This window comes from Suricata suricatta, chromosome 12 (assembly GCF_006229205.1).
Source record: "Suricata suricatta isolate VVHF042 chromosome 12, meerkat_22Aug2017_6uvM2_HiC, whole genome shotgun sequence".
NCBI lineage: Eukaryota > Metazoa > Chordata > Mammalia > Carnivora > Herpestidae > Suricata > Suricata suricatta.
In genome coordinates this window covers 4,720,132-4,737,788 of record NC_043711.1, presented here as the reverse complement: position 1 = coordinate 4,737,788, position 17,657 = coordinate 4,720,132, and the positions used below count along the sequence as shown (strand labels likewise).

Sequence of the window (17,657 nt, the reverse complement as noted above, 5' to 3'; positions counted from 1 at the left end):
ATTCAGGATAACATCGGTATTACCTCATTTCACTTAAAAAACAGGTACTTTCATTAACATTCTTATATTTATGATATTAATGTTTCTGGCATATAGAGATAAAAATAATTAATACTTTCTTAGGAGCCAGGTATTAAGTATCTTATATATGTTAACTTCATAGAAAGAAATCTATGAAGTAGAAACTATTATTTCCATTTGTGGGTGGGGAAACAGAACACATGTAGGAAGTGAGAGAAGCAAGGTTTGAACTTTTGCCGTCTCTCCTCGGGTGCCAAATCCCTCTAGTAAGTGCTCACTAAATGACTTCAGTGTGTGTGTGTGTGTATGCGTTAGACATGTATTCACAAAGTGAAGGGATATGGGTACACATCCAAATTCTAGCACTGATTATGTCAGAGGAATAGAGTTAAGGAAAGAGTAGCAATAATAATATCGACATTAATGTCAATGCAATTCCTTTTATTGAGTATTGTCAATAAATTGGTTTATGCAACAACTTTGACCCCAACAAAAAATATACGAAAAGGATTCACAACTTAATAAATACAAGGAAGAAAATAATTGGCTCCAGTCATATGTGGAAGGAAATTAACTGAAATCTGACGAGGAATACCAGTTTTTATCTATCCAAATTGGACAGAAAATCATGAAAAGAATTTCAGTAAAAAAATGGATGATGGTGTAACTTGAGAGATGTTTGTTCTGGACAAACAGGGCACAACCATATCGCAGATGAGTTTGGGATCCCTTCCCGCCGACATACAGAAAAGGCTCAGGTAGACTTATCCTGGAAAAACATGGTCCTCAATTCTACAGCAGAGGAAATCTCCTTAAAACTCCCTTTGAGATGTGAAATCTATTCTTAGCTGGGGAGTTTATTTCATTTCCTTGGGAAAGTAAAAAATTAGTAGGCAAACTAAAACTCCACAGGGTTATCACTTCTGTGTTTCATTTATAAAGTTTTGCGATCTTCATTATACTCCAAGATGGGGGTGTTGAAAGGGAAACTAACTGATTAACCACATGAGTTTGCTGCCTTACGCAACTAGATGTGGTATGAATATGTGTTTCATATGAATAATTTCAGAGAATGTGGCTACTGATAAATGGTTGTGAACATTTAAAAAATATAAATTATTATGTTTATACATTTGGTTGATTGGATTTATAAATCCCTTGAGGGCATAGTGACTTCAGGTTTTAGGTCTGTAAATCTTCCTCAGTAGGTATTTGAAATTTGGGGGGAAATAACAATATTCATAAATACAGTATAAATAAGAAAATTTAAATGTGTCAAAAGGTTTGTCGCTTATGGAAATTCAGTCTGAAACACCTATGAATGGAACTCATGCTTAACTGACAACTATATTATACCTCCTATGTTAATTTTAAATCAATCAAATTACAAAGGAAAGTATTATTCTTATTTTTGTACAAAAGCAACCAAAGTTTTAAATAAAATAACAACATCATAAGTGCAATGTAAAGTCTTAAGAAAAAAATTTGTTTTAAGATCTACCATTGTAGAATCAAGGGCAAGGTGGTGGAGAAGTAGAGAGCTCTGTAGTCTTTGCTTGCCTGCATCTGTTAAACTGAGAAGGACTGAAGGGACAATACTCTGCTCTGCAAGAGTGAGAGGAGAACATACAGACTCCAGAAAGAAGACAATCCCAAAGATGCCTGAGTGAGTGAGTGCGAAGTGGGGAAATTTAAAATAGGGCTAGCCAGGAGGTGCGAAGAGGAGAGAGCCCCAGCCCAACACAGGGAGAGCGCGGTGCCTCAGAGAGACAAGGAGAAGAGAGAGAGAGACTGAAAATGCTCATAGAATGGTCTTAGAGAAGAGATAAAAAAAACTCACTCTGGGGTGGAGACAGATATTGTCATCCCATATATAACCACTGGGTGCAGGGAGAGAAATCCTTCCCATCTAGCTGGCGAATCCTTCCCTGGGCTCAGCGGCAGTGGTGCCCATTCCAGGAGGCACCAGGAGAGACAGCCCTCGCCCCTCCCCCTGCGCAATCCTGGCTGGGAGGCCAGCTGCCATAGTGAGTGCATCTCATCTCCGATGGTAGCATTAAGGTGCATGGACTGGGATTTGGAAGTGAAGAGGAGATTGAAAAGTGTGGCTTGGCTCACCCATGGCACAATGAGATCGGACTCAAAAGAGCAGCTTGCAACGTTTGGTTTGGGCAGAGCTTGGGGTGCCACCATTCTTCTCCCCCCAACCACCAAGGCAGGGCCTCTGAGAGCAGCCCCTGAGACCTACCTACACCAACCACGCCCATCTGCACAGGAGAGTCGCCCCCTTCCACCCCCCTTTTCTTTTCTTCTTCCTTATCTTCTCTCTCCATCCAGATACATTTTCTCTTATCTCATTCTTATCTTTCCCCTTGGCTGGTTATATGCTTTTAGACTGTCCATAGTCTTTGGTTGTCTCTGCTCCCCCATTTTTTTCTTTTCCCTTCCCTTCCCTTCCTTTCCTTTCCCTTCCTTTCCCTTTTGGTTTGCTTGTTTGTTTGGTTTGTCTGTGCATTTGCATGATTTTGTTCCCTGTGTGTTTGTCTGTTTTCCTTTTCAGGGCTACCTCAAGAAACAAGCCACAGTGCACATGTTGGAGGGTCCCAAATATCGCTGAGTAGGGAAATAAAATAACCAAAGGCACAACAAGAGAAACCAAGAGACACCATTAAAAAAAACTTTTTCTCAAATGATGGACCCTGGACAGTCAATGAGCCTCCTTTGATAGAGCAATACTAACAGGTGCACAGTGCATAATGAGCTTTTGAAACTGACAAGAGACAGGAAGCTAGCCAAAATAACAAAAATGAAAGAACTATCCTCTAAAGAAACTCCAGGAAGAAGTCATAGCCACAGAACTGCCCAAAACAGATTTAAGCAACATAACTGAACAAGAACTTAGAACAACTGTCATAAAATCAATCACTGGACTTGAAAAAAGCATCAGAGAAACTATTGATACAAAAATTGGGATCTTCAAAATAGCTGTGATGAGTTAAAAAAGAAAAGGCTATAAAATGAGGTGTATAATAAAACAGAGGCAGCCACTGCACAGACTGAAAAGGCAGAGAGGAGTATAGGTGAATTAGAAGTCAAGTTATAGCAAAAGAGGAAGCCGAGAAAAAGAAAGAGAAATTGATCCAGGAGCACGAAAGGAGAATTTGAGACCTGAGCAATACAAACAAATGGGACAGTATCTGTATCATAGGAGTTCCTGAAGAAGAAGAAAGAGGAAAAGGTCCTGAAAAGGTGCATGATCAAATTATAGCTGAGAACTTCCCGAATTTGGGGAAAGAAATAGACATTGAAATCCCTGAGGCACATGGCATGAGATGTAACTGGAATTGACCTTCAGCACCACATATCATAATCAAACTAGAAAATATAAGAATAAAGAGAGAATTCTGAAAGCAGCTAGAGGGGCGCCTGGGTGACTCAGTCAGTTAAGTCTCCGGCTTCGGCTCAGGTCAGATCTCACATTCGTGGGTTCAAGCCCCGCGTCAGGCTCTGTGCTGACAGCTAGCTCAGAGCCTGGAGCCTGCTTCCGGTTCTGTCTCCTTCTCTCTCTGCCTCTCCCCCTCTCATGCTCTGTCTCTCTCTGTATCAAAAATAAATAAAACATTAAAAAAAATTGAAAGCATCTAGGGATAAAAGGGCCCTAACATACAAAAGGGAGCCTATCAGAGTGGTTACAGACCTATCTACTGAAGCTTGGCAGCCAGAAAGGAATGGCAGGAAATCTTCAATGTGATAAGCAGAAAAAATATGCAGCCAAGAATCCTTTATCCAGCGAGTCTGTCATTCAAATAGGAGGAGAGATAAAGATGTTCCCAAATAAACAAAAGTTGAGAGAATCCATCACCACCAAACCAGCCCTATAAGAAATCCTAAGAGGGACTCTATGAGGGAAATGTCGCAAGAAATACAAGGTACCAGAGACATCACTACAAACATTAACTCTACAGAGAACACAATGAATCTAAACCTACATTTTTCAATAATACTGAATGTAAATGTACTGAATGCTCCAATAAAACAACATAGGGTAGCAGAATGGATAAAAAGAAACAAAAATCCATCTATTTGCTGTCTATAAGAGACTCATTTTAGACCTTAAGACACCTTCAGATTGAAAGTAAGGGGATGGAGATATATTTACCATGCAACTGGAAGTCAAAAGAAAGCCAGAGGAGCCATACTTATATAGGACAAACTGGACTTTTAGTAAAGGCAGTAACAAAAGATGAAGAAGGACATTATATAATAATTACAGGGTCTCTCCATCAGGAAGACTAACAATTATAAAGGTCTATGAGCTGACATTATATAATAATTACAGGGTCTCTCCATCAAGAAGACTAACAATTATAAAGATCTATGAGCTGAATTTGGGAGCACCAAAATACATGAAACAATTAATCACAAATAGAAACAATCTCATTGATAAGAATGTGTTGATTACAGGGGACTTTAATACTCCACTGACAGCAATGGATAGATCAACCAGACAGAAAATCACTAAAGAAACAATGGACCTGAATGACACATTGGAACAGATGGAACTGAAAGATATATTTAGAACTCTGTATTCTGAAGCTAGGGAATACACTTTCTTCTTGAGTGCAAATGGCACATTCTCCAGGATAGATCACATACTGAGGTATAAAGCAGCCCTCCATAAATATAAACGAATAGAGATCATACCATGCACACTTTCAGATCACAATGCTATGAAACTTGAATCAATCCCAGGAAAAAGTCTGGAAAACCTTCAAAAATGTGGAGGTTACAAACCACCCTACTAAAGAATGATTTGACCAATCAGGCAATTATGCAAGAAATTAAAAAATTTAAGGAAACAAATGAAAATAAAAATACAACAATCCAAACTCTCTGGGACGCAGCAAAGGCAGTCCTAAGAGGAAAGTATATTGGAATCCAGGCCTATTTCAACAAACTAGAAAAGGCCCAAATTCAAAATCTAACAGAGCACATAAAGGAACTAGAAGGGGAGCAGCAAAAGCACCCCAAACCCAGCAGAAGAAGAGAAAAAAAAAATCAAGGCAGATATAAACAATATAGAGTCCAAAAACACAGTTGAACAGATAAATGAAACCAAGAGTTGGTTTTTTGAAAAAATAAACAAAATTGGTAATCCTCTAGCCAAGCTCCTAAGAAAAAAGAAATAATACCTAAATAGACAGAATCATGATTGAAAATTGATCTATTACAACCAGTGCCTCAGAAGGAATCATCAGAATTACTATGAGAAATTATATGCCAACAAACTGGAAAATCTAGAAGAAATGAACAAATTCCTAAACACACATGCACTACCAAAATTCAAATGGGAAGAGAAAAAAAAATCTAAAACAGACTCATAATCAGCGAGAAAATCTAATCAGTTATCAAAAACCTCCAAAAGAATGAGATCGGGGCCAGATGGCTTCCCTGGGGAATTCTACCAGACATTTAAAGCAGAGTTAATACCCATTCTTCTCAAGCTATTACCAAAAAAATAGAAATAGAAGAAAAACTTCCAAACTAATTCTATGGAGCCAGCATCACTTTGATTCCCAAACCAGACAGAAACCCAACAAAAAAGAGAACTACCGGCTAATATCCTTAATGAATACAGATGCACAATTACTCAACAAAATACTAGCAAATCGAATTCAACAGCATATAAAAAGATTTATCCACCATGATCAAGTGGGATTCATTTGTGGGTTACAGGGCTGGTTCAATATTCACATATCCACCAATGTGATACATCACATTAACAAAAGAAAAGATCAAAACCATATGATCCTGTCGATAGATGCAGAAAAAGCATTTGACAAAATATAGCATCCTTTCTTAATAAAAACACTCGAGAAAGCTTGGATAGAGGGAACTTACTTAAACATTATAAAAGCAATTTATGAAAATCCCACAGTTAATATCATCCTCAATGGGGAGAAACCGTGAGTTTCCCCCCTGAGATCAGGAACATGACAGAGGTGTCCACTCTCACCACTGTTGTTTTAACATAGTGCTGGAAGTCCTAGCATCAGCATTCAGACAACAATAAAAAAATAAATAAAAAGCATAGAATTGGCAAAGATGAAATCAAACTTTCCGTTTTCACAGATAACATGATACTCTACATGGAAAACCTGACTGACTCCATCAGAAGCTTACTAGAACTGATCCATGAATTCAGCAGAGTTGCAGGGTACAAAATCAATGTACAGAAATCAGTTGCATCTTTATACACCAATAATGAAGCAACAGAAAGAGAAATCAAGAAACTGATCCCGTTCACAATTACACGAAAAACCATAAAATACCTAGGAATAAACCTAACCAAAGATGTAAATAACCTGTACAATGAAAAGTATAGAAAACTTATGAAGGAAATTGAAGAAGACACAAAGAAATGGGAAAACATTCCATGCTCATGGATCGGAAGAATAAACATTGTGAAAATGTCATTATTACCCAAGGCAATCTACATATTCAATGAAATGCTAATCAAAAATTGCACCAGCATTCTTCTCAAAGATAGAACAAACTATCCTAAAATTTGTATGGAACCACAAAAGACCCCAAATAGCTAAAGTAATATTGAGGAAGAAAACCAAAACAGGAGGTATCACAATCCCAGACTTTAGCCTCTACTACAAAGCTGTCATCATCAAGACAGTATGGTATTGGCACAAAAACAGACACATAGAACAATGCAATAAAATAGAGAACCCAGAACTGGGCCCACAAATGTATGGCCAATTAATCTTTGACAAAGCAGGAAAGAGTATCCAATGGAAAAAGACAGCTTCTTTAGCAGGTGGTGCTGAGAGATCTGAACATCAACATGCAGAAGAATGGAACTACACCACTTTCTTACACCATTCACAAAAATAACCTCAAAACGGATGAAGGACTTGAATGTGAGACAGGAAACCATCAAAACCCTAGAGGAGAAAGCAGGAAACAGCCTCCTTGACCTAAACCGCAGGAATTTCCTACTTGACACATATCCAAGGGCAAGGGAATAAAGAACCAAAATAAACTATAGGGGCCTTATCAAGATAAAAATCTTCTGCACTGCAAAGGAAACAATCAAGAAAACTAATAGGAAACCAATGGAATAAGAAAAATAGTTGCAAATGACATATCAGTTGAAGGGCTAGTATCCAAAATCTACAAGGAACTCACCAAACTCCAGACCCGAAAAATCAATAATCCAGCGAAGAAATGGGCAGAAGACATGAACAGACACTTCTCCAAAGAGGACATCCAGATGTCCAACAGGCACATGAAACGATGCTCAACATCACTCATCATCAGGGAAACACAAATCAAAACCACACTGAGATACCACCTCACACTGGTCAGAGTCGCTAAAATGAATAAATCAAAAGACTATAGATGCTGGCAAGGATGTGGAGAGACGGGCACCCTCCTACACTGTTGGTGGGAATGTAAACTGGTGCAGTCGCTCTGGAAAACAGTGTGGAGGTTCCTCAAAAAACTATCAGTGGAACTCCCCTATGACCCAGCAATAGCACTGCTGGGGATTTACCCAAGGGATACAGAAGTGCTGAGGCATAGGGGCACATGTATCCCAATGTTCATAGCAGCACTTTCAACAATAGCCAAATCATGGGAAGAGCCTAAATGTCCATCACCTGATGAATGGATCAAGAAGATGTGGTTTATATAGACAATGGAATACTACATGGCAATGCGAAAGAAAGAAATCTGGCCATTTGTAGGAAAGTGGATGGACCTCGAGGGTGTCATGCTAAGCTATATAAGTCAGATGGAGAAGAACAGATACCATATGTTTTCACTCATAGGTGTAACAGGAGAAACCTAATGGGGGACCATGGAGAGGGGAAGGGGGAAAAATAGTTAGGGAGAGGGAGGGAGGCAAATCATGAGAGACTCTTGAATACTGAAATAGAATTGAGGGCTGGAGGGGGAGGGGTAAAGAGGAAGGGGGTGATGGTTATGGAGGAGGGCAATTCTGGAGAACAGCACTGGGTATTATATGGAAACCAACTTGACAATAAACTATTTGAAAAAGAAAAGGAAGATGTGGTTTACATATACAATGGAATACTACATGGCAATGAAAAAGAATGAAATCTGGCCATTCATTGCAACGTGAATGGAACTCGAGGATGTCATGTTAAGTGAAATAATTCAAGCAGAGAAAGAGAGATATCATATGTTTTCACTCATATGTGGAACAGGCGAAACTTAACAGAGGACCATAGGGGACCCCCCACATACTGTATGATTACATTTATATGAAAGGTCCAGAACACACAAACTGATGGCTGCAGAGAGCAGATCAGTGTTTCCCAATAACTGGGCACTGGAGGAACTGGAAGACAATGTTGTTGTGGATAGGGTTTCTTTTGAGGGGAAAATAGTTGAGAGGTAGGGATGCAAATGATAAGAGACTTAAATACTGAGAACAACCTGAGGGTTGATGGGGGTGGGGGAGAGGGGGAAATGAGTGATGGGCATGGAGGAGGGCACTTGTTGGGATGAGCACTGTGTGTTATATGGAAACAAATTTGACAATATTAAAAAAATGTTTTCTTAAAAAAATCTACCATGGTAAGGACCAAGTAATCCCACCTCTAAGTATTTACCCCAGATAAATGAAAAATCAGGGAATGACGCACAGGCACACACACATACACACACACAGACACAAACTGTATGTGAATGTTTATAGCAGAAAAAACAAGAATTGAGACTACAGATCACAACCTTGATGAGTCTCAGTGGCATTATGCTGAGTGACAGAAACCACACCCTGTGTGATTCCATTTATATAACATTCTTGAGAAGATAAAACTCCAATGACAGAGAAGAGACAGGGATATATGGGGGCTGATGGTGAAGAGAACATCTAACAGTGCAGGGGACCCCAAGGGAATGTCTGGGGAGGAAAAGGAACTATTCTATATTCTGCTTGTGAGGGTGGCCACACCAATCTACTCAGCTGATAGAACTCATAAACTGGGTGTATCTAGGTAGCTCAATTCGTTGAGCATCCAACTCGGGATTGTGGGATTAAGCCCTGCATCTCTCTCTCCCTCTGCCCCTCTCCCCACAAATAAAATAAAAATTGAAAACAAAAACCTCACCAGAGAAGGGAATGTCACTCTATATTAAAATTTCAAACTTGAAAACTGTAATAAATTAAATGTTAACTCAACCCATGAGTTATAAAGAGGACTCTCCACACCCAAAATGTCCCCCCAAGAGGTTTGAAGCTCAAAACACAATAATGAAGACTTTGCTGTTACCTTCAGAGAAACCGCGGTGGTCTTGTTCTCACAGACATTGTCCAGAACACTGAAGGTGGCATTCACCAGTGCGCAGAAGGAACCCTGTGCCCCAGAGGAAGGACAATGTGTGAATGCCAACCCACCCATCACTCAGTGTGTGAAGTACAAATCAGCCACCCAGACCACCATACAGGTGGTCTTAAACTCCCAAGGTGTCAGAAGGCTCTAGAATCCTCAGGAAAATAGAAACTCAGCGTTCTCTTTTAAGCAGAATTGGAACCACAGTACCTTTTTCTTCCGTGAATAAAGGGAGCGAACACAAAGAAACAGCAAAATTACTTTGTGGGGACAAAGATGGGGGAAATGTGTGAGAAAAACCCAGTGGTCCAAAAGGAATATGATTCAGCCACAAAAGGGAGTGAAGCACCGGCATCTGCTACAACGTGGATGAACCTTGAAAACATCGTGCTCAGTGAAGGAAGCCACAGGCAACCCCCCACATACTACATGATTACATTTATATAAAAGGTCTAGAACACACAAACTGATGGCTGCAGAGAGCAGATCGGTGTTTCCCAAGAATTGGGCACCAGAGGAACTGGAAGACAATGTTGTTGGGGTAGGGTTTCTTTTGAGGGGATAAAAACATTTGATAGATAGAAACACTTGAGAGATAGGAGTGATCGCACACCATTGTGAGGATACTGAACGTCAGTGACTTATATACTTAAAAGTGGTTGCAATGGTCAATATTTAGGTGTATTTCACCTACATTTCTAAATCATCTAAATTTTTCCAAATAACATTGGTCCAAAGTGCATGGGAACTTAGGGCTGCCTGGGTGGCACAGTCGGTTAAGTGTCCGACTTCAATTCAGGTCATGATCTCGTAGTTTGTAGGTTTGAGCCCCACATTGGGAGCTGTGCTGACAGCTTGAAGCCTGGAGCCTGCTTCGGATTCTGTGTCTCCCTCTCTCTCTCTGCTCCTCCCACCCCTGTGCGCTCGCTCTCGCTCGCTCTCTCTCTCTCTCTCTCTCTCTCTCTCTCTCTCTCCCTCCCTCCCTCCCTCCCTCCCTCTCTCTCTTTCTCTCTCTCTCTCTCTCTCTTCTCTCTCTCAAAAATAAATAAACAAAAAAATTTTTGTAAAGTGCATGGGAATTTCAAAGCGAATTTATAAGCTCATATTGAAAAATCGTGACATCAATTCCTGAAGATGCTCATGGAAGCTTTAGCCTTGAGAACAACTTCATTAGAGGATCAGGATATCCAAACTCCTTCGTGCCTGGCCCAAGGGCTGTGCATACCCCCTCCCATATCACACAGACACAGCACCAGCACCTTCACTGGTAATGAGACTCTATCATCCTTTTTTCTATTTAGAAAAGAATTCCCAAGTTTTAGATAGACAAATGTCCTCCCTTCTCAGCTTTCCTTGAAGCTAGGTGTAAGCAGAAGTGATATTGGGTTATACTCTTAAAGAGAAGAACTATGCCGTTCACTTCACCTTTTCCCCTGCCCGCCAGCTGGAATGCAGACATGATGGCAGGGGATGGAGCAGCCATCTTGGGCCACAAAACGGAAGGGTTGGTGTTGCTGATGGTAGCGCTTTTGCGGAACCATCATATCAGCTCTCCACAGCTGACACTCAGACTGTTACAGAGCAAGGAGTAAACGGCTGTACGACTTAGGCCATGTTATTTTGACCTTGGTTAAAGCTGCAGAACAATGTCCTGCTTAAGTGGCTTCTAGGCTAGAATCTCTTGTAGGAGACTCAAGAGTCAGGAACCTTCAAAAATACTTACATATTCAGACTTCCCTGCTGCTCCTACTTGGCATTGCTGGACCCCAGCATTGTTGGGTATCACATCCTCCTTACACTTGAAGGGAACCCCTAGGAAGAAAATAAAAGCAACCAACTCAAAGCTCAACCACAGCAAGCTATGATTGAAACACAAGTATGATTTCATTTTCCCCTGCCTAGAATCTATTCGTCACAATATCACATGACCGAGGAAATCAGCAAACCATAGCTACACACAGAAACACCAGGGACTCTGAGAAGCAGGATACTGAGGGAAGAGGGCAAGTCGGAAAAGACCACATAGAGCATGATGCCTTTTTTATAGAGCTCCAAAGCAAACAAAACAAATAAAAACAACAACAACAACAAAAAACCAAAAAAAGAAACCTAGACAGAATATTGTTTAGAGATACATACGTGGAGGTCATTTTTTTTAAGTAGGGGAATTATAAATACAAAGTTCCAAGTAATCCTCTCTGGGGAAGAGTAGGGAAGTTGAAATAGGGAAGGAACATGAATGAAAAACAAGAAATTGATGATATTCTAGTTCTCATGTCAACACACTTGTTTTGTTATTATACTTCATTGTCTCCACAAAAACTACCTCTGTTTTTAATGTATCAAGTAATCCACAATTTAAAAAAATAAGCTGTTCAATTTCCCATTGTTCTCAGCAAAAAGAAAGAAAGAAAACAATAACAAGAAAACAAAACAAAACAAAACCCCCCAAACCTCCAAAAGTCTTCACATGGCTTACCAGTTCTTGCAGGATCTGAACTCTGCTCACCTCCTTAATTGCACCAATGCCTCCATTCTTTGTTAGCCTCAGGGCCTTTGCACATGACACAACCTGGACCACTGAGGTCTCTACTCATCATCTGGATAATTCCTACTCTTCCTTCAAACTTCAGCTTAAATGTCACTTGCCCAGAGCATATTAAACATCCCATTACTCATTCCAAAGTGCACAATGATTGTTAAATTGTCACACTCATTGTGGTTATTACATAATTGTGTGCTCTCTACTGCCTTGCCTACACTATAAACTGCATGAAAGCAAATACGTCCATCACATCCAGGATTGAATTCTCAGTACCTAGTGCAGGGGCCTATTTGATTAATTAATAGATGCCCTGTCAAAGTAATTTATCGAATGAGTGAATTAATCAGTGAGTGATTGAATAAATTAGAAAACAGAGGATTGAGGATGAAGTAAAGGTAAGAGGAGGATCCAAGGTTGGGTAGATGGAGGAGTTTACAACCAACCAAGACACAGATTCCATTGCCACGATGCACAAGAAGATACTTACTTTTGCAGCTGAAGTTCAAGGAGCCTTCTGGATTGGGGCGAAAGCCCTCAATGCAGCTACAGCTGTAGGAGCCCGGGGCATTGGTGCAGACAGAATTGGGGCCACATGGTGACGGATCTTGGGAGCACTCATCAACATCTGCAAAGAACTTGAGACTATCAAACAGCCCAGAAGAACCAGGAGATCCTTCTTTCTGGGGAGAGTCAATCACCACTCTTTTTACCTCTGCATTCCACATCTTGGCCAGTGAAGTTTAGCTGTCTGGTGCTTGGTGCAAAGCCAGGGAAGCAGGTCCAGAAGTAGCTCCCAAGGGTGTTGGTGCATCTCGCATTAGAAAGGCGCATGTGAAGGCACTCATCAATATCTGTAGGGTTGAGAATGGGCATGAGGCAGAGCTGGCTAGAAATCCTACAAAAGCTATGCTTCCAAAGCATAGAGTTGCCACTAAAAAAAAAAAAAAAATGGTGGCCCAACCTGGGACGACATTTCCCAGAACCCCCTGCATCTAGGTTTGGGACATGTGACTAGTTTTCACTTGTGGAATGTGAACACGTACTTTTGTCACTTCCGGGCCAAGGTGGTTACAAAGTGGGTATGCCTTCTCTCTCTTTCCCCATCACTGACTGAACCAGGGAGTCCAAGGCCATCAGGTATATAAGAACCAACCGATGTAAAGAAATGGATCCCTATATAGCCATGTGGAGAAAAGCTACCCACTGGCCAGGCATATCTATACTGCATGGTTATGAAAGATAGAAATTGCTATTGTGTTTAGTTAGTGGTTCTCAGCCGAGGGCAGTTTGCACCCTGACCCCCTCCGGGGGACATGGGGCAATGTCTGGAGACATCTTTGGTTGTCCTGACTGGGCTAGGGGAGGGGGGCGTACTACTGCGATCTAGTGGGTAGAAGCCAAAGATATTCTCCTCTTGGTATCACAGAAAACATCTCTAATGGAAGAGTGGGCTTCTTATTTAACAGTGAGTTCCCCACCTGCAGACACACTTAAACATTGGCGAGGTGAACTCTTGTCAGAAATGACTCAAATAGTGGGGCCCCTGGGTGGCTCAGTCAGTTAAGCATCCGACTCTTGATTTCAGCTCAGGTCATGATCTCAGAGTTTGTGAGTTAGAGCCCCACATTGGGCTCTGCGCTATCAATGTGGAGCCTGCTTGGGATTCATTCATTCTCTCTCTCTCTCTCTCTCTCTCTCTCTCTCTCTCTCTCTCTCTCTCTCTCTCTCTCCCGTTCTCTAAAATGAATAAACTTTAAATGAATGAACAAACGAATAAATATGTAATTAAATAATTTTTAAAAAATCACATAAATGGAATTTACATTTTGCAAATGGAACTGGACTAGATGGGAGGCTTTCCAAATATTTTGGCCGAAGAAGGCTTTCACTTCATTCAAAGTGAAACCTAGTTAGTAGGTAAAACAAATAAGAGAGATGATAATATGACTGACATAGGGGCTAAGAACCCAGGGTGCTGTATTAATCTATTTCTAAAGTCCCTTTCAAATTTGCCTCACCATTGTTCTGCCTCTAGCAATGTCAGTAGCTGGTGAAGGTCAAGGTGAAAAGAAATATAACATTTTTAATGAGAAGAAGCACACATTTCCCCTGGGGGTTGAAGAATATAAGATGTGCTCGGCAGTATGTTGGATCATCCAAAGCCTGCCACCATCACTTTGTTCATTTCCTGGGTCTACTTGTAGCTGACCCAGCGATCTGGGGAGTTAACTTCCCATTTTTCTGCCTGGAGGCTGGCGCCATAACTGCGACCAGGAGAACACAGCAGGAGAATGTTCTGACACTTAATCCCTGGCCTTACATGAACCCAGAGTTTCTGCTTTCTTCCTCTTGCAGCTTCCCTTATTGGAAACCAGCGGCCATGTTCCCAGGAAGCCCAAGTGACCATGAGAAAGGCCCCATGAGGGAAAACGAGGGGCCAGCTGAGCTCCACCAGAGACCAACACCAACTAACAGCCATGTAAGTGAGGTCATTTTAGACCTAGTGCCTTCTTAGTGCCCCAACAAAAACCCATGCAGTCACCCCCAGAATCATGAGCAAGCAAAAAGGGATGTTTGTAATTCACCCTGTTCACGGCATGTTGACCTCCATTAAAAGTCCTCAGCATGGCTGGGGGCATTACCTGTACATCTGAAATCCTCTGGTTTCTCAGGGGTCCAGACAACAGGTGAAAAGAACCCAGGCAGGCAGGAGCAATTGTATTCTCCAGGGCTGTTTGTACAGATGGAGTTGAGGCCACAAAGAGTGGAGTTCCTGGCACATTCGTCCACATCTAAGCAGAAAACGAGGTTAAGTCAAAAGGATAAAGGATGCTAGGCCATGGTGGTGCACAGCCCCATCCTGACTGAAGACAGTGGTGTCCTGTCTCTGCTCACGCCTCCTAAACACCACTGATGGGATGCAAAAGACTCATGGCTGGGACACACATGGATCTTGTGATGAGGCTCTCCACACCTCGGGATAAAATCCAAGCTCCTCACTAGAACACAGGAGACTGTGAGAGTCTGGACCCACCTAAGCTCACCTTGCTCATCTTCCCTCTGTAGTGCTTTAGTAATTCCTGGTCCAGATTCATTGATTGCCTGTAGGTCCATGAAGACTCATTGTCTTGCCCCCTCATTCCTTGATAAATTGCAATGCCTCCTCCTAAGAGAAACTGTTATCAACAATAATAACTGAGAGGCATCCAAGTAGAGGGTTGAGATCATGGACACCCTGGGCTCTAAGCTTGGCTCTGTCCCTACTGGCTGTGACTGGCTGTGTCTTACTGGGTGCTGTGGACTGAATTATGTCCCCCCAGATTCATATGTTAAAGCCCTACCACTCACTGAGATGGTTTCTGGATATTGGGCATTTGCAAAATGATTATGTTGATGAGGTCTTAAGGTGGGATTAGTGCCCTGGGAGGCTGAGTGGCTCAGGGAGTTAAAAGTCCGACTCTTGGTTTAAGCTCAGGTCATGATCTTATGGTTCATGAGTTCAAGCCCAGCGCTGGGATCTGTGCTGACTGTGTGGAGCCTGCTTGGGATTCCCTCTCTCAACCTCTGTCTTCCTTTCTCATTTTTGTCTCTCTACTCCTTGTACCTCATTCTCTCTCTGTCCCTCTGTCCCTCTCTCTCTCCTCCTCCTCTCTCTCTGCTCATTCGGTGCTCACTCTCTGTCTCTCAAAAATAAATAAATAAACATTTTTAATGGGATTAGTGCCCTTAAAAAAAGAGGAAGAGACACCAGAGCTTACTGTCCATGAGGGCCCAGACTAAAGGCAGTCAGATGGAAGCCATGAGGATGGCCCTCTCCAGATCCCTACTGTGGACTCAGACTTCCATCCTCCACAAGCAGAGAAAATAGTTCTCACTGTTGAAACCGCCCTGTCTGCAGTGTTGTGTTCTGGGGGCCCTGAGCTGGCCATGCACTGGGCCAGGTAGTTCTCCTCTGCCTGTCTCGGTGGCCTCGTGTGTCAGAGAGGGATAAGAATAGTACTCACCCAATAGGGTTGTTTGGAGAATTAAATAAGGTTTAATCTGTGAAGGACTCAGAACATAGCCCAGAGAATAACAAGTATGAGGTAGGAGGAGCCAAGATGGCGGAGAGGAAGGGAGCTCTGTAAACTTCATCTGCCCCATCTATCGAACTGAGAAGGACATTACTCTCATCTGCAAGAGCGGAAGGAGAAAATACGGACTCCAAAAGGAAGAAAACCTCAAAGATACCTTAGGCTACACCAAGAAACAAGACAAAGTGTGCATGACGGTGGGTCCCAAATATTGCTGAGTAGGGAAATAAAATATTCAAAGGCACAACAAGAGAAACTGATAGACACCATTAAAAGAATATTTCCTGAAACTACAGGCCCTGGACAGTCAATAAGTGTCCTTTAACAGAGAAATATTAACAGGTTCACAGTGCACAAAGAGCTTTCTAAAGGTGACAAGAGACAGAAAAATAGCAAAAATGACAAAACGAAGGAACTCTCGCCTGAAGAACCTCCAGGAGGAAGTCACAGCCACAGAACTGCTCAAGGCAGATCTAGACAACATACTGGATCAAGAATTTAAAAAATTTGTCATAAAATCAATCGCTGGGGTTGAGAAAAGCATCAAAGAATCAACTGAAACAATTACTAGGCACTTTGAAAATAGGTATGATGAAGATGGCGGAGAGGAAAGGAGCTCTGTAAACTCTGTCCCACCCATTTATCGAACCGAGAAGGATATTACTTTCATCTGCGAGAGCAGAAGGAGAATATACGGACTCCAGAAAGAATAGAACCTCAAGGATACCTGAGTGAGTGAGGGTGAACGGGGGAAATCTGAAAACAGGCCAGGCCAGGATGGGCAGGGGAGACAAGATCCCCAGCCCAATGTGGGGGAAGCGCGTGGAGCACGAGAGACAAAGGGAAGAGAGAGGGGAGCGCACTTCCCGGTGAGAAGCGGTCGGGGCTGTGGCTGCGCCAGGGGCAAGCAATTTGAACTTGGTTTTGGGAATGGGACCACGGACCGCATTTCCACGGAGCACCTCGCCCCCTGCACTGACTGCGCGAATCCCGGGTGCCCACAGGAAAAAATAGGGCCCACACCTACGCGACCCACAACAAGGAGTCGGTGGCGGGTGGAGGCCTGGGCATGCGCTCAGACTGCAGGAGCTCCCAGCTCATTTCCAGCAGCACACAGCGCCTTGAGCAACAGCTATAGGAAACCAAAGGAGACTCAGTGGTTTTTTTGGGTTTTTTTTGTTTTGTTTTTGTTTTTGTTTTTCCTTTCCCCCACTGCAATCCTGATCCTGGCTGGGGGGTGGGGATTCCACAATTGAGTCTGTGAAGCTGCCCACTTCACCTCCTGCTGCTCATTTTGCCTCAGGCAGGGGCAGAGCCTCTGAAAACAGCCACCAAGACCTACCACATCAAACCACGCCCATCCACCAGGGGGAGCTGCTGCTGTTATTTTTTTAATATAAAATTTTTTTTCCCTCACTTGTTTCGTACTTATTTCTTTGTCATTATTACCTCTTTTTCCTTTTTCTTTACTCAATTCTTTTAATTTTTACTCCTTATTTTACTTTCTCCTTTCTCCCTTGCTTTCTCACCTTCTTGCAAACCAGATATATTCTCCTGTATCTCATCCTTACCTCTCCCCTAAACTGGTCATACACTTTTAAACGGTCTACTGTCCTTTGTTGTCTCCGACCCCCTTATATATAT

General features: G+C 42.1%; 1 protein-coding gene across 4 annotated transcripts in view; it reads right to left on the bottom strand.

The window, feature by feature from the left end:
* ADGRE1 (adhesion G protein-coupled receptor E1) overlaps window positions 1-17,657 on the bottom strand; it is a 56,066-nt gene that overhangs the window by 17,722 nt on the left and 20,687 nt on the right. The window contains exons 1-6 of one of the 4 annotated variants that reach the window (XM_029919342.1): window positions 14,985-15,095; window positions 14,583-14,732; window positions 12,651-12,791; window positions 12,428-12,565; window positions 11,119-11,207; window positions 9,336-9,419 (exon numbers count right to left, since the gene is read on the bottom strand). In XM_029919342.1, coding sequence (XP_029775202.1) covers window positions 9,336-9,419; window positions 11,119-11,207; window positions 12,428-12,565; window positions 12,651-12,791; window positions 14,583-14,732; window positions 14,985-15,054 — 672 coding nt within the window. In that variant the 5' untranslated portion in view covers window positions 15,055-15,095. Of the gene's footprint in view, window positions 1-9,335; window positions 9,420-11,118; window positions 11,208-12,427; window positions 12,566-12,650; window positions 12,792-14,582; window positions 14,733-14,974; window positions 15,096-17,657 lie in introns of those variants that run through there. The other 3 variants (XM_029919340.1, XM_029919341.1, XM_029919343.1) reach the window with 3 other exon arrangements.